General features: G+C 58.6%; 1 protein-coding gene across 1 annotated transcript in view; it reads right to left on the minus strand.

The window, feature by feature from the left end:
* The window catches only part of LOC147095522 (E3 ubiquitin-protein ligase BRE1A-like), a 228,344-nt gene that overhangs the window by 99,508 nt on the left and 107,171 nt on the right, over positions 1–21,665 (minus strand). The window contains exons 5-8 of the mRNA XM_085973658.1: positions 11,575–11,710; positions 9,181–9,344; positions 7,159–7,511; positions 6,846–6,963 (exon numbers count right to left, since the gene is read on the minus strand). Of these exons, the coding sequence (XP_085829784.1) occupies positions 6,846–6,963; positions 7,159–7,511; positions 9,181–9,344; positions 11,575–11,710 (771 nt within the window). The remainder of the gene's footprint in view (positions 1–6,845; positions 6,964–7,158; positions 7,512–9,180; positions 9,345–11,574; positions 11,711–21,665) is intronic.

Below are 21,665 nucleotides of genomic sequence, written 5' to 3' on the forward strand. Positions count from 1 at the left end.
CATGGCTGGGGCCTGGTTGGTGACTGCATGTGTCGCATTCCGGTAGGCGAACAGGAAATTGTCCACCTTGTGCTGCAGCGGAATGTTGTCATTGTACATAGCCTTTATTGCCTTCTTAAAGGTTTGTACGAACCTCTCAGCCAATCCATTTGTGGCTGGATGATACGGGGCGGATGTGTAATGCCTTACCCCATTCTTTTTCAAGAACCTCCGGAACTCTTCGGACACAAACTGTGGTCCGTTGTCGGAGCAAATCTGTTCTGGCAAGCCATTCCTGGCAAAAATGGTTCGTAGGACTGCAATAGTTTTCTCCATGGTGGTGGAGGACATTTTGATGACCTCAGGCCATTTCGAGTGCGCATCCACGGCTATTAAAAACGTTGAGTCCATGAATGGACCAGCAAAATCAATATGCACCCGTTGCCATGGAGATGAGGGCCACTCCCATGGGTGTAGAGGGGCCTGTGGTGGTGCATTTTGGACTTTCTGGCATCCTGAGCAGCTCTTGGTCAGGTCCTCGATTTGTTTATCAATTCCCGGCCACCACACATAAGCCCTGGCTAGGCTTTTCATTTTTACCCCTCCCAGATGACCCTCATGAAGCTCATTGAGCACTCTATCCCTTAACTTGGGTGGAATTACCACTCGGGATCCACACATCAAGGTCCCCCGGCACACTGACAGCTGTTCTCTCCTTGTCGAGAATGCTGGCAACAGTGAGTTGCCATGTGCTGACCATCCCTTCACCGTCAAATCATATACCCGAGACAGTGTCGGGTCATTTCGGGTTTCCTTTTCAATACAAGCGTTAGTTACCGGTAGGTATTCCACTATAGTCGAATGGAATATTTCGACAGGATCCACTGCTGGTGCTTCCTCTGCAGTAGGCAGTGGCAGGCGTGATAGCCCATCAGCATTTCCATGCTGTTTCGTGCCCTTATATTCAATCTCATAGTGGTGCGCCCCTAGAAAAAGTGACCATCTTTGTAGTCGTTGCGCAGTCATCACCGGAACGCCCTTCTTCGGATTAAAAACGGAGACAAGAGTCTGGTGATCAGTCAGCAAGGTGAATTTCTGCCCGTGCAGATAGTGATTGAACTTTTTCACTCCCCACACTAGGCTGAGGGCCTCCCTGTCAATCTGGGCGTAGTTACGCTCGGCTGAGGTTAGTGATCGTGACGCGAAGGCTATTGGCCTCTCTGAGCCGTCCGAGAATTTGTGCGACAGCACCGCTCCAATGCCGTAGGGTGCCAACCGAATTGGTAATGCTGGGTTGTAATGGGCCAATACCTCTTTCGATGTGATTAGTGTTTTGCTCTTCTGGAAAGCTCGTCTACATTCGTTTACATCCATGGCACCCCAGTTTGCAGTAGGGTGTTCAGTGGGTGTAGTATTGTGGACAAATTTGGCAAGAACTTATGGTAGTAGTTTACCAGCCCGAGGAACGACCTCAGTTGTGACACATTTTCTGGTGCTGGAGCCTTGACTACTGCCTCAATCTTCTCTGGGGACTTATGTAACCCCTCTTTATCGATAACGTGGCCACAATACGAGATCTGTTTTCTAAAAAACTCGCATTTGGGGCGGTTAGCTCGGAGCCCATATTCCTGCAATCTAGTGAGCACCTGCTCCAGGTTGGCAAGGTGATCACTGTCATTTTCGCCCGTGGCCAGGATGTCGTCCGAATAACACTGGGTCCCTGGGATCCCTTGCAGGACTTGTTCCATTGCCCTCTGCCAAATAGCCGGAGCTGATGCTACCCCGAATACCAGCCGGTTGTATTGGTGGAGACCTTTATGGGTGTTGATTGTGAGGTATTTTTTTGATGCTTCTTCTACCTCCATTTGCAGATACGCCTGGGCCAGAGCAATCTTAGTGAAGCGTTTCCCTCCAGATAGCGAGGCGAAAATATCTTCAATCCGCAGAAGTGGATATTGTACGGTGTGAAGGACCGGGTTCACTGTTACCTTAAAGTCCCCACAGATGCGAATCTTCCTTGGTTCCCCGGGCGTGCTGCTCAACGACTTTTTCATCACAGGGATGATGGGTGTAGCCCACTCGCTCCAGTCTACCTTGGACAGTACACCTGAATGTTCCAGACTCTCCAGCTCTGCTTCGACGGCTGGGCGGATCGCATAAGGTACCGGTCTGGCCTTAAAAAATTTTGGGCTTGCATTTTCTTCAATTTTAATCGTCGCTGTCATGCCTTTTAGTGTTCCGAGTCCTTGCTGGAACACTTCTTTCGCATCAGTTAGGATCTTTGACAGTCGCCCAGGTGTGACATCGTCATCCTTTTTGTCAGCCACAGTTAGTGCCTGTATGGAATGCCAATCCAGTTGTATTTTCCGGATCCATTCACGTCCCAGTAATGGTGGTCCTCCATCTTGCAATACATACAGGTCTAGTTTTGGTGCTTCCTTACCGTTATATATAACGGTCACCCTTATTTTTCCTTTGGGGTAGACTTTTTGCCCCGTGTACGTCTTCAAAATAATTTTTGTGTCTCTCAAGGCCGCTCGTAGTCCCGTCGGTTTATGACTGTTAGGGCTGATCCTGTGTCCAATTCCATCTTTACCTGGACTCCTGCTAACTTGAGAGTGACCCAAATGGTTCGGTGATCCTCCGTTGTGATCACATTATGTAGTTTCAGACAACTCAGTTCCCTGCCTTCGGAGTCGTTATCACTCTTTTGTTCGTCTGAACTATTCTCCGTCATCTTATGTACCTTCTTGTACTTTCCTTTGGTAGGTTTCTTATTGCTGGTTTTCTTTCCCGACCTGCAGACTCGTGCTATGTGTCCTACTTTTGCACACTGTCTGCACACTTTGTCTTTGAACCAGCAATCATTCTGGTCGTGTGTTGTTCTGCCGCAGCGATAGCACTTCTCTGTTCCATATGACATTTCGTTTGTGCCATATTCTTGCGGTCTCTGTTGTATCTCTGCAGCGCCCCGTGCTGCTGCTTCATATGATACCGCAATGCTGAAAGCCTTTTCCAGCGTAAGGTCCTTTTCAGAGAAAAGCTGTTTCTGGGTTCCTTCACTTTGAAGCCCACACACAAACTTGTCCCTTAAGGTATCTGCCAGTCCCACTCCAAACTGGCAGTGTTTCGATAGTTTGCGCAGTTCTGTTAAATAATCAGCATTGCTTTCATCCTTCTGCTGGTTCCGTTTGTGAAACTTGAATCTTTCTGCTATCAGCAGCGGTGTGGGGTTTAAATGTTCCTTTAGTATCATTACTATGTCTTCAAAACTCTTTTCCATTGGCTTCGTTGGGGTTACTAGATTTCGTAATAAACCATACATCTTTGCACCCATTAAATTTAACAATACCGATGCTTTCTTGTCATCTGACACCTCTATTCGTTCGACATATGTAGTCCAATCTTCGACTTCATTGTCAAATGCGGTGATACTGCCACTCTTCGGCATTTTGGGTGTGGTTTAAAATGGCGTCTCCGAATGGCTTAAAATGGCGTCTCCCGCGCTTTCCTTCCTCCCCTGCTGCTACCAACGCCGCTCCCGGCGGTTCTCGTGGCAATGGCGGCGCCCTGTAGGTTTCGCGCGCTTCTCCTGCGCTGCTGCCAACGCCGCTCTCGGCGGTCCTCGTGGCAATGGCGGCGCCTCGCGGGTTTCTGCGTGTCTCTCTCTCCCTCTCTCCGACGCTGCTCGGCCCCTGAACACCGGCTGCGCCCTGTGCGCTCTGCCCTCTCTCTCTCTCTCCCCCGTCGACGCTGCTCGGCCCTTTGCTGTGCCGCTCGGTCGGGCTCTAGCCCGCCACTGTCCGGGAAGGGTCTGCGCACTACCTGTTGCCAGCCCGTTTCGCTGGACCACCTCGACTGGAAAGCCAAGCCTGGCTCTCGACAGCCTCCCCCGCAATTCTCGAGTCTCTGCTGGATGACTGGGCGGTTGCCCATGGTCGACGCCCGAGTCTCTGGCCTTGACCTCCAATCCACTGATCTCCAGGAACGAATCCCCGGGAGGTGATGCAGAGTTGCAGGTAGGTTCGAACCTGCCTCGTCGCCAATGTTGCGTCCGTGTATAATAAGACACAGACTGCAGGAGAACGGTAACAACAGGTGTTTACTCAACGTGGCTCACGGTGGAACTGATCTGTACAGATTACTACTCAGTGCTATATACAGGTGTGGTCACTGCCGGTACTGCAGTATACACGAGCTGTAAAACATAGTTCCCCCCTTAAAGGTATATACATTACACCGAGGACAGTGAGGTCTGAGTGGGAATGGAGCAGTGAATTGAAATGACAGGCGACCGGAAGCTCGGGGTCACCCTTACGGACTGAACGGAGGTGTTTTGCAAAGCGGTCACCCAATCTGCGTTTGGCTCCCCAATGTCGAGGAGACCACATCGTGAGTAGCGAATACAGTGTACTAGATTGCAAAAAGTACAAGTAAATCGCTGTTTCACCTGGAAGGGGTGTTTGGGGCCCTGGACAGTGGGAACGGGGGAGGTATAAGGGCAGGTGTTGCATCTCCTGCGCTTGCACGGGAAGGTGCCGAGTGAAGGGGAAGGGGTGCTGGGGGTGATAGAAGAGTGGACAAAGGTGTCTCGGAGGGAGCGGTCCCTACGGAATGCTGAAAGGGGAGGGGAAGATGCGTTTGGTGGCGGGATCACGTTGGAGGTGGTGGAAATGGCGGAGGATGATCCGTTGAATGTGGAGGCTGGTGGAGTATTATTTCCATGGCTACCTCTTTCAGTACTCTGGGTTGCAGATTATCAGGCCTTGGGGATTTATCGGCTTTCAGTCCCATTAATTTCTCCAGCACTATTTTTTTACTAATACTAATTTCCTTTAATTCCTCCTTCTCACTAGATCCTTGGTTCCCTAGCATTTCTGGGAAGTTATTTAGTCCTCTTCCGTGAAGACAAAACCAAAGTATTTGTTTAATTGCTCTGCCATTTCCTTGTTGCCCATTATAATTTCTTACTGTAAGGGACCTACATTTGTCTTCACTAATCTTTTTCTTTTTACATACTTGTAGAAGCTTTTACAGTCTGCTTTTATGTTCCTTGCAAGTTTACTCTCATACTCTATTTGTCCCCTCTTAATCAATCTCTTGGTCCTTTTTTGCTGAACACTAAACTGCTCCCAATCCTCAGGCTTGCTACTTTTTCTGGCAACTTTATATGACTCCTCTTTGGATCTAATACTATCCTTAATTTCTTTTGTTAGCCATGGTTGGGCCGCTTTTCCTTTTGTGTTTTTGCGCCAGAAAGGAATGTATAACTGTTGCAATTCATGCATTTGTTCCTTAAATGTTAGCCATTGCCTATCCACCGTCATGCCTTTTAATGAAGCTCCCCAATCTATCACAGCCAACTCCCTCCTCATACCTTCATAGTTTCCTTTGTTTAAATTTAAGACCCTAGTTTCGGATTGGGCTACTTCACTTTCCATCTTAATGAAGAATTCTATCATGTTATGGTCACTCTTCCCTAAAGGACCCTGCACTACAAGATTATTAATTAACCCCTTCTCATTGCACAATACCCAATCTAGGATAGCCTGTTCCCTAGTTGGCTCCTCAACGTACTGGTCTAAAAAAACATCTCGTACACACTCCAGGAATTCATCCTCCACAGTATTATTGTTAATTTGGTTTGGCCAGTCTATATGTAGATTAAAGTCACCCATGATTACTGTAGTACCCTTGTTACATGCATCTCTAATTTCCTGTTTGATGCCGTCCCCTACATTACCACTACTGTTTGGAGGCCTATGGACAACTCCCACCAATGTTTTCTGCCCCTTGGTGCTTCTTAGCTCCACCCAGACTGATTCTACATCTTGATTTTTTGAGCCAATATCCTTTCTCACTATTGCTCTGATTTCATCCTTTACTATTAACGCCACCCCACCTCCTTTTCCTTTTTGCCTGGCCTTCCTAAATATTGAATATCCTTGGCTATTCAGCTCCCAGCCTTGGTCACCCTGCAGCCATGTCTCCGTAATCGCAATTATATTGTATCCGTTTACATCTATTTGCGCTGTTAATTCATCTACCTTATTACGAATGCTTCGTGCATTCAGATACAGTGCCTTTAGATTTGTCTTTTTAACATTTTTAGATATCTTAACATTTTTTGTACTATGGCCCTATTTGTCTTATTACCATTTTTTCTTACCCGGACCCTATTTGTTAGTGCACTCTTTTGTTTGTACGCTCTGTCCCTTCCTAACACAATCTGGTTATCCTTACACCAATCACTTTCCCACACTGCTTCCTTGTCTTTTCTCTTTAGCATTCTAGATTTCTCTCCACCGGGACCCTCCCTCCCACTTATTTAGTTTAAAGCCCTATCTACCTCCCTAGTTATTCGATTCGATAGAACTCTGGTCCCAGCATGGTTCAGGTGTAGTCCGTCCCAACGGAACGGCTCTCTCTTTCCCCAGTACTGGTGCCAGTGCCCCACGAATCGAAACCCACTTCTCCCACACCAATCTTTGAGCCACGCATTCATCTCCCTGATCCTATGCCAATTTGCTCGTGGCTCAGGTAATAATCCAGAGATTATTACCTTTGTGGTTCTGCTTTTCCATTTAGTCTCTAGCTGCTCAAACTCTCTCAGCAGAATCTTTTTCTTAATCCTACCTATGTCGTTGGTACCTACGTGGATGACGACAACTGGATCCTCCCCCTCCCACTCCAAGTTCTTCTCCAGCCCGGAGATGTCCTTTACCCTGGCACCGAGTAGGCAACATAGCCTTCGACTCCCTCTTTAAACAGGGTCCCTGACGGGCTACTGGGTCTGGGGAGCAGTTGCCAAGGTTTTTTATTCCCCCCCACCCCACAATGACCCTAGTCCGCTCTCTCGCCCTCACCTCCGCTTTCGCCCTCTTTTCCGATGCCATCAGCTGCACTTTGTCGCGTTGCTCTTTGGGCGATGAGCGGTACATGTCCAGCAAAAGCTTCATCTCTTTCTGACTCTCCTGAGCTCTCCTGTAGACAAGGTGTGGGGGAGGGGGAGAGGGGAAAAAGACCTGGGTTAGACCACACTTGGAGCAATGTGCACAGTTCTTATATAGAATTTACAGCACAGAAACAGACCATTCGGCCCAGCTGGTCAGTGCCTGACCCCCCCCATGCGACCCCCCCCCCCCCGCCAGCTCTCTCCCTCAATACCTGTTTACTTACTTCAGTTCCCCTCTCAGCTGTTTGATCATCTCCACTTCCTTCTTCTTGGCATCTTCTGGCTTGCCCCTCTCCTTGTCCTTCTCTCGCTCTTTCTCTGCCTCTTTCTCCCTCCCCTTCTCCCTGGCCCTCTCTTTCTCCTTTTCCCGCTCCTTCTCTCGCCTCTCCCGCTCCCTCTCTTTCTCCTCCTCCTCCTGCTGCTGGTGTTTTCTGGCCTTGGCTGCCACCTCCTCTTCCTCCTCCTCTTTCTCCCTCTTGACCCAGGGCTCCTCAGGCTCCTGCTTGACCTCTGGAGGCTCCTCGACTGGCTCGACGCCGGCCGGAAGCTGCGATCCGCTGGGTCCTCGTGGATGTGCCTGGAAGGGAAATAATAAATGAGGGACGGTGTGGACAATTCTGGTCAAAGACACGGGCTGTCAATGTAAACGTTGCCGGCACTGACACCCAGCTAAACCCCCCCTCTCATCAGCTCCAGATACATAAGAACATAACAATTATGAGCCGGAGTAGGCCATACAGCCTCAAGCTTGCTCCGCCATTCAATAAGATCATGGCTGATCTTCGACCTCAACTCCACTTTCCTGCACTATCCCCATATCCCTTGATTCCCTTATGTGTCCCAAAAATCTATCGATCTCAGTCCTGAATATCACAGAAATCACAGAAACCCCACAGTGCAGATAGAGGCCATTTCGGCCCATCGAGCCTGCACCGACACATATCCCACCCGATCCCCGTAACCCCTACGCCAACACATATCCCACCCTATCCCCGTAACCCCACGTATTTAATCCCCCTAACACTAAGGGTCAATTTATCACAGCCAATCATCCTAACCCGCACATCTTTGGACTGTGGGAGGAAACCGGAGCACCCGGAGGAAACCCACGCAAACACGGGGAGAATGTGCAAACTCCGCACAGACAGTCACCCGAGGCCGGATTCGAACCCGGGTCCCTGGCGCTGTGAGGCAACAGTGCTAACCACTATGCCACCTATACTTAACGACTGAGCATCCACAGCCCTCTGGGGTAGGGCACTCCAATGATTTACCACCCTCTGAATGAAGAAATCTCTCCTCATCTCAGTCCTAAATGGCCGACCCCTTATCCTGAGACTTTCCCCCCTCGTTCGCCAGGGGAAACAGCCTCTCAGCATTTACCCTGTCAATCCACCTCAGAATTTTATATCTTTCAATAAGATCACTTCTCATTTTTCTAAACTCCAGAGAGCATAGGCCCAGTCTACTCAATTTCATAGGACAACCCTCTCATCCCAGGAATCAATCTAGTGAACCTTCATTGCACCGCCTCTAATCCAATTATATCCATCCTTAGGTAAGGAGACCAAAACTGTACACAGTACACCAGGTGTGGTCTCACCAGGGCCCTATATAATTGCAGTAAGTCTTTACTCTTATACTGCAACCCCCTTGTAATAAAGGCCAACATAGTATTTGCTTTCCTAATTGTTTGCTGTACCTGCATGTTAACTTTCTGTGATTCATGTACAAGGACACCCAGGTTCCTCTGAGTACCAACATTTCCTAGTGTCCCACATTATAAAAAATATTCTGCTTTTCCATTCTTCCTACCTATGTGGATAATTTCACAAATATCCCTTCATCAGACCTGAAACGTTAACTCTGTTTCTCTCTCCACGGATGCTGCCTGACCTGCTGAGTGTTTCCAGCATTTTCTGTTGTTATTTCGGATTCCCAGCATCCGCAGTATTTTGCTACTGGATAATTTCACACTTCCCCACATGATACGGAGTCAGGAAAGGCCCAGGCTCCATTCCCGGCCCGATCTCACACCCGGAGTGGTACTGAGCCATACACACACGGCAGAAATTTCTTGGCACAGGCACGATGGGCCGAATGGCCTCCTTCTTTGCTGTAAGATTCTGTGATTGGCCTTTTCTCCCTCCCCTGTCAAGCAGTTCCTTTCGCCACCCTCTCTCCTGGCTCGGACCCCGCCGCCTCCCCTCCCTCCACCCCACGGTTCCCCCGCGCTCCTCACTCACCGTGCCAAACTCGCTGTGCGACTCCCAGACCTTCCTCCGCACTTTGGCCAATTCTGTGTGGGTGTCCCGCAGTTTCCGTTTGTAACGCTGCACGTCCCCCTTCAGCTGGTGGTTGTGGTTCTGGAGGCTGCTGATCAGGTGCCGCATCTCCCTGTTGATGGGCCCTGGAGGATAACAAGTCAGTGGTGTCAGGGGTTTCCCATCAGGGCCCCTCACAGTGTCGGGGGCGGGGCGGGGTGGGGGGAGGGAAGGGAAGGCAAGGGCCTCTAGTGCGGTCCTGAGCCTCATACACACACAACCTTCTTCATCTCTCCCTTCAATCTCTCACTCCCTCTCTCCTCCTCCTCTTTCTCCACTCCCTCTCTCATCCTCCTCTTCCCCACTCCCTCTCTCCTCCTCCTCTTCCCCCTCTTCCCCCACTCCCTCTCTCCTCCTCCTCTTCCCCCACTCCCTCTCTCCTCCTCCTCTTCCCCCACCCCCTCTCTCCTCCTCTTCCTCCACTCCCTCTCTCCTCCTCCTCTTCCCCACTACCTCTCTCCTCCTCCTCTTCCCCACTCCCTCTCTCCTCCTTTTGCTCCACTCCCTCTCTCCTCCTCCTCTCCCCCCACTCCCCCTCTCCTCCTCCTCTCCCCCCTCTCCCTCTCTCCTCCTCCTCTTCCCCCACTCCCTCTCTCCTCCTCCTCTCCCCCCTCTCCCTCTCTCCTCCTCCTCTTCCCCCACTCCCTCTCTCCTCCTCCTCTCCCCCCACTCCCCCTCTACTCCTCCTCTTCCCCACTCTCTCTCTCCTCCTCCTCTTCCCCACTCCCTCTCTCCTCCTGCTCCTCCTCCACTCCCTCTCCTCCTCCTCTTCCCCACTCCCTCTCTCCTCCACCTCTTCCCCACTCCCTCTCTCCTCCTCCTCTTCCCCCACTCCCTCTCTCCTCCTCCTCTTCCCCACTCCCTCTCTCCTCCTCCTCTTCCCCCACTCCCTCTCTCCTCCTCCTCTTCCCCCACTCCCTCTCTCCTCCACCTCTTCCCCACTCACTCTCTCCTCCACCTCTTCCCCCACTCCCTCTCTCCTCCTCCTCTTCCCCCACTCCCTCTCTCCTCCACATCTTCCCCCACTCCCTCTCTCCTCCTCCTCTTCCCCACTCCCTCTTTCCTCCACCTCTTCCCCACTCCCTCTCTCCTCCACCTCTTCCCCACTCCCTCTCCTCCTCCTCTTCCCCCACTCCCTCTCTCCTCCACCTCTTCCCCACTCCCTCTCTCCTCCTCCTCTTCCCCACTCCCTCTCTCCTCCTCCTCTACTCCCTCTCTCCTCCTCCTCTTCCCCACTCCCTCTCTCCTTCACCTCTTCCTCCACTCCCTCTCTCCTCCTCCTCTTCCTCCACTCCCTCTCTCCTCCTCCTCTTCCCCCACTCCCTCTCTCCTTCACCTCTTCCTCCACTCCCTCTCTCCTCCTCCTCTTCCCCACTCCCTCTCTCCTCCTCCTCTTCCTCCACTCCCTCTCTCCTCCACCTCTTCTCCACTCCCTCTCTCCTCCTCCTCTTCCCCACTCCCTCTCTCCTCCTCCTCTTCCCCACTCCCTCTCTCCTCCTCCTCTTCCCCACTCCCTCTCTCCTCTACCTCTTCCCCCACTCCCTCTCTCCTCCTCCTCTTCCCCCACTCCCTCTCTCCTCCTCCTCTTCCCCACTCCCTCTCTCCTCCTCCTCTTCCTCCACTCCCTCTCTCCTTCACCTCTTCCCCACTCCCTCTCTCCTTCACCTCTTCCCCACTCCCTCTCTCCTCCTCCCCTTCCCCCACTCCCTCTCTCCTCCACCTCTTCCCCCACTCCCTCTCTCCTCCTCCCCTTCCCCCACTCCCTCTCTCCTCCTCCATGTCTTCCCCACTCCCTCTCTCCTCCCCTTCCCCCACTCCCTCTCTCCTCCTTCATGTCTTCCCCACTCCCTCTCTCCTCCTCCTCTTCCCCACTCCCTCTCTCCTCCCCCACTCCCTCTCTCCTCCTCCCCTTCCCCCACTCCCTCTCTCCTCCACCTCTTCCCCCACTCCCTCTCTCCTCCTCCCCTTCCCCCACTCCCTCTCTCCTCCTCCATGTCTTCCCCACTCCCTCTCTCCTCCCCTTCCCCCACTCCCCCTCTCCTCCTCCATGTCTTCCCCACTCCCTCTCCTCCTCCTCCCCACTCCCTCTCTCCTCCTCTTCCGCCACTCCCTCTCTCCTCCTCCCCTTCCCCCACTCCCTCTCTCCTCCTCCTCTTCCCCACTCCCTCACTCCTCCTCCTCTTCCCCCACTCTCTCCTCCACCTCGTCCTCCATTCCCACCCTTTCAATTCTTTTCCTCCATTCCCTCCCTCCTGCCTCCACCTTCCCTCACTCCTCCTCTTCCCTCCCTCCCTCCCTACGGCCCCTCGTTCTCACCCGCCTGTTCGTTGGCGGCCAGTGTCTGCTCGAATTCGATGCGCAGCATCTCGTACTCCTTGCGGACCTGGGCCAAGGTGTCCTCCAGCTGCATAACCTCTGTCCTCAACTTCTTCTGCAGACCCACCTCGTCACCCTGTAAAATGGAGAGGAGCCAAAGTCAGGGGTCAGCACCAGGGTCGCACATTGACATCTCCCCAGGGTCGCACACTGACCTCTCCCCTCCCCAGGGTCACACGCTCACCTCTCCCCTCCCCTCCCCAGGGTCACACACTGACCTCCCCAGGGTCACACACTCACCTCTCCCCTCCCCAGGGTCACACACTCACCTCTCCCCTCCCCAGGGTCACACACTGACCTCCCCAGGGTCACACACTCACCTCTCCCCTCCCCAGGGTCACACACTCACCTCTCCCCTCCCCAGGGTCACACACTCACCTCTCCCCTCCCCCGGGTCACACGCTCACCTCTCCCCTCCCCAGGGTCACACACTGACCTCTCCCCTCCCCCGGGTCACACGCTCATCTCTCCCCTCCCCATGGTCACACACTCACCTCTCCCCTCCCCAGGGTCACACACTCACCTCTCCCCTCCCCAGGGTCACACACTCACCTCTCCTCTCCCCCGGGTCACACACTCACCTCTCCCCTCCCCAGGGTCACACACTCACCTCTCCCCTCCCCAGGGTCACACACTCACCTCTCCTCTCCCCCGGGTCACACACTCACCTCTCCCCTCCCCAGGGTCACACACTCACCTCTCCTCTCTCCAGGGTCACACACTCACCTCTCCCCTCCCCAGGGTCACACACTCACCCCTCCCCTCCCCAGGGTCACACACTCACCTCTCCCCTCCCCAGGGTCACACACTCACCTCTCCTCTCCCCAGGGTCACACACTCACCTCTCCCCTCCCCAGGGTCACACGCTCACCTCTCCCCTCCCCAGGGTCACACACTCACCCCTCCCCTCCCCAGGGTCACACGCTCACCTCTCCTCTCCCCAGGGTCACACACTCACCTCTCCCCTCCCCAGGGTCACACACTCACCTCTCCCCTCCCCAGGGTCACACACTCACCTCTCCCCTCCCCAGGGTCACACACTCACCTCTCCCCTCCCCAGGGTCACACACTCACCTCTCCCCTCCCCAGGGTCACACACTCACCCCTCCCCTCCCCCGGGTCACACACTCACCTCTCCCCTCCCCAGGGTCACACACTCACCCCTCCCCTCCCCAGGGTCACACACTCACCTCTCCTCTCCCCAGGGTCACACACTCACCTCTCCCCTCCCCAGGGTCACACACTCACCTCTCCTCTCCCCAGGGTCACACACTCACCTCTCCTCTCTCCAGGGTCACACACTCACCTCTCCCCTCCCCAGGGTCACACACTCACCCCTCCCCTCCCCAGGGTCACACACTCACCTCTCCTCTCCCCAGGGTCACACACTCACCTCTCCCCTCCCCAGGGTCACACAACTCACCCATCCCCTCCCCAGGGTCACACGCTCACCTCTCCTCTCCCCAGGGTCACACACTCACCTCTCCCCTCCCCCGGGTCACACGCTCACCTCTCCCTCCCCAGGGTCACACACTCACCTCTCCCCTCCCCAGGGTCACACACTCACCTCTCCCCTCCCCAGGGTCACACACTCACCTCTCCCCTCCCAGGGTCACACGCTCACCTCTCCCCTCCCCAGGGTCACACACTCACCCCTCCCCTCCCCAGGGTCACACACTCACCTCTCCCCTCCCCAGGGTCACACACTCACCTCTCCTCTCCCCAGGGTCACACACTCACCTCTCCCCTCCCCAGGGTCACACGCTCACCTCTCCCCTCCCCAGGGTCACACACTCACCCCTCCCCTCCCCAGGGTCACACGCTCACCTCTCCTCTCCCCAGGGTCACACACTCACCTCTCCCCTCCCCAGGGTCACACACTCACCTCTCCCCTCCCCCGGGTCACACGCGCACCTCTCCCCTCCCCAGGGTCACACGCTCACCTCTCCCCTCCCCAGGGTCACACACTCACCTCTCCCCTCCCCAGGGTCACACACTCACCCCTCCCCTCCCCAGGGTCACACGCTCACCTCTCCCCTCCCCAGGGTCACACACTCACCCCTCCCCTCCCAGGGTCACACACTCACCTCTCCCCTCCCCAGGGTCACACACTCACCCCTCCCCTCCCCAGGGTCACACACTCACCTCTCCCTCCCCAGGGTCACACACTCACCCCACCCCTCCCCAGGGTCACACACTCACCCCTCCCCTCCCCAGGGTCACACACTCACCTCTCCTCTCCCCAGGGTCACACACTCACCTCTCCCCTCCCCCGGGTCACACGCTCACCTCTCCCCTCCCCAGGGTCACACACTCACCTCTCCCCTCCCCAGGGTCACACACTCACCTCTCCCCTCCCCAGGGTCACACACTCACCTCTCCCCTCCCCCGGGTCACACGCTCACCTCTCCCCTCTCCCGGGTCACACGCTCACCTCTCCCCTCCCCAGGGTCACACACTCACCTCTCCCCTCCCCCGGGTCACACGCTCACCTCTCCTCTCCCCAGGGTCACACACTCACCTCTCCCTCCCCAGGGTCACACACTCACCTCTCCCCTCCCCCGGGTCACACGCTCACCTCTCCCCTCCCCAGGGTCACACACTCACCTCTCCCCTCCCCCGAGTCACACGCTCACCTCTCCCCTCCCCAGGGTCACACACTGACCTCTCCCCTCCCCCGGGTCACACGCTCACCTCTCCTCTCCCCAGGGTCACACACTCACCTCTCCCCTCCCCAGGGTCACACACTCACCCCTCCCCTCCCCAGGGTCACACACTCACCTCTCCCCTCCCCAGGGTCACACACTCACCCCTCCCCTCCCCAGGGTCACACACTCACCTCTCCCCTCCCCAGGGTCACACACTCACCCCACCCCTCCCCAGGGTCACACACTCACCCCTCCCCTCCCCAGGGTCACACACTCACCTCTCCTCTCCCCAGGGTCACACACTCACCTCTCCCCTCCCCCGGGTCACACGCTCACCTCTCCCCTCCCCAGGGTCACACACTCACCTCTCCCCTCCCCAGGGTCACACACTCACCTCTCCCCTCCCCAGGGTCACACACTCACCTCTCCCCTCCCCCGGGTCACACGCTCACCTCTCCCCTCCCCGGGTCACACGCTCACCTCTCCCCTCCCCAGGGTCACACACTCACCTCTCCCCTCCCCCGGGTCACACGCTCACCTCTCCTCTCCCCAGGGTCACACACTCACCTCTCCCCACCCCAGGGTCACACACTCACCTCTCCCCTCCCCCGGGTCACACGCTCACCTCTCCCTCCCCAGGGTCACACACTCACCTCTCCCCTCCCCCGAGTCACACGCTCACCTCTCCCCTCCCCAGGGTCACACACTGACCTCTCCCCTCCCCCGGGTCACACGCTCACCTCTCCTCTCCCCAGGGTCACACACTCACCTCTCCCCTCCCCAGGGTCACACACTCACCTCTCCCCTCCCCAGGGTCACACACTCACCTCTCCCCTCCCCAGGGTCACACACTCACCTCTCCCCTCCCCAGGGTCACACGCTCACCCTCCCCTCCCCAGGGTCACACACTCACCTCTCCCCTCCCCAGGGTCACACACTCACCTCTCCCCTCCCCAGGGTCACACACTCACCTCTCCCCTCCCCAGGGTCACACACTCACCTCTCCTCTCCCCAGGGTCACACACTCACCTCTCCTCTCCCCAGGGTCACACACTCACCTCTCCCCTCCCCAGGGTCACACACTCACCTCTCCCCTCCCCAGGGTCACACACTCACCTCTCCCCTCCCCAGGGTCACACACTCACCTCTCCTCTCCCCAGGGTCACACACTCACCTCTCCCTCCCCAGGGTCACACACTCACCCCTCCCCTCCCCAGGGTCACACACTCACCTCTCCTCTCCCAGGGTCACACACTCACCTCTCCCTCCCCAGGGTCACACACTCACCCTCCCCTCCCCAGGGTCACACACTCACCTCTCCCCTCCCCAGGGTCACACACTCACCTCTCCCCTCCCCAGGGTCACACACTCACCTCTCCCCTCCCCAGGGTCACACACTCACCTCTCCCCTCCCCAGGGTCACACACCTCACCTCTCCCCTCCCCAGGGTCACACACTCACCTCTCCCCTCCCCAGGGTCACACACTCACCTCTCCCCTCCCCAGGGTCACACACTCACCTCTCCCCTCCCCAGGGTCACACACTCACCTCTCCCCTCCCCAGGGTCACACACTCACCTCTCCCTCCCCAGGGTCACACACTCACCTCTCCCCTCCCCAGGGTCACACACTCACCTCTCCCCTCCCCAGGGTCACACACTCACCTCTCCCCTCCCCAGGGTCACACACTCACCTCTCCCCTCCCCAGGGTCACACACTCACCTCTCCCCTCCCCAGGGTCACACACTCACCTCTCCCCTCCCCAGGGTCACACACTCACCTCTCCCCTCCCCAGGGTCACACACTCACCTCTCCCCTCCCCAGGGTCACACACTCACCTCTCCCCTCCCCAGGGTCACACACTCACCTCTCCCTCCCCGGGTCACACACTCACCTCTCCCTCCCCGGGTCACACACTCACCTCTCCCCTCCCCAGGGTCACACACTCACCCCTCCCCTCCCAGGGTCACACACTCACCCCTCCCCTCCCCAGGGTCACACGCTCACCTCTCCTCTCCCCAGGGTCACACACTCACCTCTCCCCTCCCCCGGGTCACACGCTCACCTCTCCCCTCCCCAGGGTCACACACTCACCTCTCCCCTCCCAGGGTCACACACTCACCTCTCCCCTCCCCCCGGGTCACACGCGCACCTCTCCCCTCCCCAGGGTCACACGCTCACCTCTCCTCTCCCCAGGGTCACACACTCACCTCTCCCCTCCCCAGGGTCACACACTCACCCCTCCCCTCCCCAGGGTCACACACTCACCTCTCCCCTCCCCAGGGTCACACACTCACCTCTCCCCTCCCCAGGGTCACACACTCACCTCTCCCCTCCCCAGGGTCACACACTCACCTCTCCCCTCCCCAGGGTCACACACTCACCTCTCCCCTCCCCAGGGTCACACACTCACCCCTCCCCTCCCCAGGGTCACACACTCACCCCTCCCCTCCCCAGGGTCACACACTCACCTCTCCTCTCCCCAGGGTCACACACTCACCTCTCCCCTCCCCCGGGTCACACGCTCACCTCTCCCCTCCCCAGGGTCACACACTCACCTCTCCCCTCCCAGGGTCACACACTCACCTCTCCCCTCCCCAGGGTCACACACTCACCTCTCCCCTCCCCCGGGTCACACGCTCACCTCTCCCCTCCCCCGGGTCACACGCTCACCTCTCCCCTCCCCAGGGTCACACACTCACCTCTCCCCTCCCCGGGTCACACGCTCACCTCTCCTCTCCCCAGGGTCACACACTCACCTCTCCCCTCCCCAGGGTCACACACTCACCTCTCCCCTCCCCCGGGTCACACACTCACCTCTCCCCTCCCCAGGGTCACACACTCACCTCTCCCCTCCCCAGGGTCACACACTCACCTCTCCCCTCCCCAGGGTCACACACTCACCTCTCCCTCCCCAGGGTCACACACTCACCTCTCCTCTCTCCAGGGTCACACACTCACCTCTCCCCTCCCCAGGGTCACACACTCACCCCTCCCCTCCCCAGGGTCACACACTCACCTCTCCTCTCCCAGGGTCACACACTCACCTCTCCCCTCCCCCGGGTCACACGCTCACCTCTCCCCTCCCCAGGGTCACACACTCACCTCTCCCCTCCCCAGGGTCACACACTCACCTCTCCCTCCCCAGGGTCACACACTCACCTCTCCCCTCCCCCGGGTCACACGCTCACCTCTCCCCTCTCCCGGGTCACACGCTCACCTCTCCCCTCCCCAGGGTCACACACTCACCTCTCCCCTCCCCCGGGTCACACGCTCACCTCTCCTCTCCCCAGGGTCACACACTCACCTCTCCCCTCCCCAGGGTCACACACTCACCTCTCCCCTCCCCCGGGTCACACGCTCACCTCTCCCCTCCCCAGGGTCACACACTCACCTCTCCCCTCCCCCGAGTCACACGCTCACCTCTCCCCTCCCCAGGGTCACACACTGACCTCTCCCCTCCCCCGGGTCACACGCTCACCTCTCCTCTCCCCAGGGTCACACACTCACCTCTCCCCTCCCCAGGGTCACACACTCACCCCTCCCCTCCCCAGGGTCACACACTCACCTCTCCCCTCCCCAGGGTCACACACTCACCCTCCCCTCCCCAGGGTCACACACTCACCTCTCCCTCCCCAGGGTCACACACTCACCCCACCCCTCCCCAGGGTCACACACTCACCCCTCCCCTCCCCAGGGTCACACACTCACCTCTCCTCTCCCCAGGGTCACACACTCACCTCTCCCCTCCCCCGGGTCACACGCTCACCTCTCCCCTCCCCAGGGTCACACACTCACCTCTCCCTCCCCAGGGTCACACACTCACCTCTCCCCTCCCCAGGGTCACACACTCACCTCTCCCCTCCCCCGGGTCACACGCTCACCTCTCCCCTCCCCCGGGTCACACGCTCACCTCTCCCCTCCCCAGGGTCACACACTCACCTCTCCCCTCCCCCGGGTCACACGCTCACCTCTCCTCTCCCCAGGGTCACACACTCACCTCTCCCCACCCCAGGGTCACACACTCACCTCTCCCCTCCCCCGGGTCACACGCTCACCTCTCCCCTCCCCAGGGTCACACACTCACCTCTCCCCTCCCCCGAGTCACACGCTCACCTCTCCCCTCCCCAGGGTCACACACTGACCTCTCCCCTCCCCCGGGTCACACGCTCACCTCTCCTCTCCCAGGGTCACACACTCACCTCTCCCCTCCCCAGGGTCACACACTCACCTCTCCCCTCCCCAGGGTCACACACTCACCTCTCCCCTCCCCAGGGTCACACACTCACCTCTCCCCTCCCCAGGGTCACACGCTCACCCTCCCCTCCCCAGGGTCACACACTCACCTCTCCCCTCCCCAGGGTCACACACTCACCTCTCCCCTCCCCAGGGTCACACACTCACCTCTCCCCTCCCCAGGGTCACACACTCACCTCTCCTCTCCCCAGGGTCACACACTCACCTCTCCTCTCCCCAGGGTCACACACTCACCTCTCCCCTCCCCAGGGTCACACACTCACCTCTCCCCTCCCCAGGGTCACACACTCACCTCTCCCCTCCCCAGGGTCACACACTCACCTCTCCTCTCCCCAGGGTCACACACTCACCTCTCCCCTCCCCAGGGTCACACACTCACCCCTCCCCTCCCCAGGGTCACACACTCACCTCTCCTCTCCCCAGGGTCACACACTCACCTCTCCTCTCCCCAGGGTCACACACTCACCCCTCCCCTCCCCAGGGTCACACACTCACCCCTCCCCTCCCCAGGGTCACACGCTCACCTCTCCCCTCCCCAGGGTCACACACTCACCTCTCCCCTCCCCAGGGTCACACACTCACCTCTCCCTCCCCAGGGTCACACACTCACCTCTCCCCTCCCCAGGGTCACACACTCACCTCTCCCCTCCCCAGGGTCACACACTCACCTCTCCCCTCCCCAGGGTCACACACTCACCTCTCCCCTCCCAGGGTCACACACTCACCTCTCCCCTCCCCGGGTCACACGCTCACCTCTCCTCTCCCCAGGGTCACACACTCACCTCTCCCCTCCCCAGGGTCACACACTCACCTCTCCCCTCCCCAGGGTCACACACTCACCTCTCCCCTCCCCAGGGTCACACACTCACCTCTCCCCTCCCCAGGGTCACACACTCACCTCTCCCCTCCCCAGGGTCACACACTCACCTCTCCCCTCCCCAGGGTCACACACTCACCTCTCCCCTCCCCAGGGTCACACACTCACCTCTCCCCTCCCCAGGGTCACACACTCACCTCTCCCCTCCCCAGGGTCACACACTCACCTCTCCCCTCCCCAGGGTCACACACTCACCTCTCCCCTCCCCCGGGTCACACACTCACCTCTCCCCTCCCCAGGGTCACACACTCACCCCTCCCCTCCCCAGGGTCACACACTCACCCTCCCCTCCCCAGGGTCACACGCTCACCTCTCCTCTCCCCAGGGTCACACACTCACCTCTCCCCTCCCCCGGGTCACACGCTCACCTCTCCCCTCCCCAGGGTCACACACTCACCTCTCCCCTCCCCAGGGTCACACACTCACCTCTCCCCTCCCCCGGGTCACACGCGCACCTCTCCCCTCCCCAGGGTCACACGCTCACCTCTCCTCTCCCCAGGGTCACACACTCACCTCTCCCCTCCCCAGGGTCACACACTCACCCCTCCCCTCCCCAGGGTCACACGCTCACCTCTCCCCTCCCCAGGGTCACACACTCACCCCTCCCCTCCCCAGGGTCACACACTCACCTCTCCCTCCCCAGGGTCACACACTCACCCTCCCCTCCCCAGGGTCACACACTCACCTCTCCCCTCCCCAGGGTCACACACTCACCCCACCCCTCCCCAGGGTCACACACTCACCCTCCCCTCCCCAGGGTCACACACTCACCTCTCCTCTCCCCAGGGTCACACACTCACCTCTCCCCTCCCCCGGGTCACACGCTCACCTCTCCCCTCCCCAGGGTCACACACTCACCTCTCCCCTCCCCAGGGTCACACACTCACCTCTCCCCTCCCCAGGGTCACACACTCACCTCTCCCCTCCCCAGGGTCACACGCTCACCTCTCCCCTCCCCCGGGTCACACGCTCACCTCTCCCCTCCCCAGGGTCACACACTCACCTCTCCCCTCCCCCGGGTCACACGCTCACCTCTCCCTCCCCAGGGTCACACACTCACCTCTCCCCTCCCCAGGGTCACACACTCACCTCTCCCCTCCCCCGGGTCACACACTCACCTCTCCCCTCCCCAGGGTCACACACTCACCTCTCCCCTCCCCAGGGTCACACACTCACCTCTCCCCTCCCCAGGGTCACACACTCACCTCTCCTCTCCCAGGGTCACACACTCACCTCTCCTCTCTCCAGGGTCACACACTCACCTCTCCCCTCCCCAGGGTCACACACTCACCCCTCCCCTCCCCAGGGTCACACACTCACCTCTCCTCTCCCCAGGGTCACACACTCACCCGTCACCTCTCCCCTCCCCAGGGTCACACACTCACCATCCCCTCCCCAGGGTCACACACTCACCTCTCCTCTCCCCAGGGTCACACACTCACCTCTCCCCTCCCCCGGGTCACACGCTCACCTCTCCCCTCCCCAGGGTCACACACTCACCTCTCCCCTCCCCAGGGTCACACACTCACCTCTCCCCTCCCCAGGGTCACACACTCACCCTCCCCTCCCCAGGGTCACACACTCACCTCTCCCCTCCCAGGGTCACACACTCACCTCTCCCCTCCCCAGGGTCACACACTCACCTCTCCCCTCCCCAGGGTCACACACTCACCTCTCCCCTCCCCAGGGTCACACACTCACCTCTCCCCTCCCCAGGGTCACACGCTCACCTCTCCTCTCCCCAGGGTCACACACTCACCTCTCCCCTCCCAGGGTCACACACTCACCTCTCCCCTCCCCAGGGTCACACGCTCACCTCTCCCCTCCCCAGGGTCACACGCTCACCTCTCCCCTCCCCAGGGTCACACACTCACCTCTCCCCTCCCCAGGGTCACACACTCACCCCTCCCCTCCCCAGGGTCACACACTCACCTCTCCCCTCCCCAGGGTCACACACTCACCCCTCCCCTCCCCAGGGTCACACACTCACCTCTCCCCTCCCCAGGGTCACACACTCACCCCTCCCCTCCCCAGGGTCACACACTCACCTCTCCCCTCCCAGGGTCACACACTCACCCACCCCTCCCCAGGGTCACACACTCACCCCTCCCCTCCCCAGGGTCACACACTCACCTCTCCTCTCCCCAGGGTCACACACTCACCTCTCCCCTCCCCCGGGTCACACGCTCACCTCTCCCCTCCCCAGGGTCACACACTCACCTCTCCCCTCCCCAGGGTCACACACTCACC

Source organism: Somniosus microcephalus, unplaced genomic scaffold (assembly GCF_052327205.1).
Source record: "Somniosus microcephalus isolate GS21.2 unplaced genomic scaffold, FLI_Smic_1.0 unresolved_chr1, whole genome shotgun sequence".
NCBI classification, from domain to species: Eukaryota; Metazoa; Chordata; class Chondrichthyes; order Squaliformes; family Somniosidae; genus Somniosus; species Somniosus microcephalus.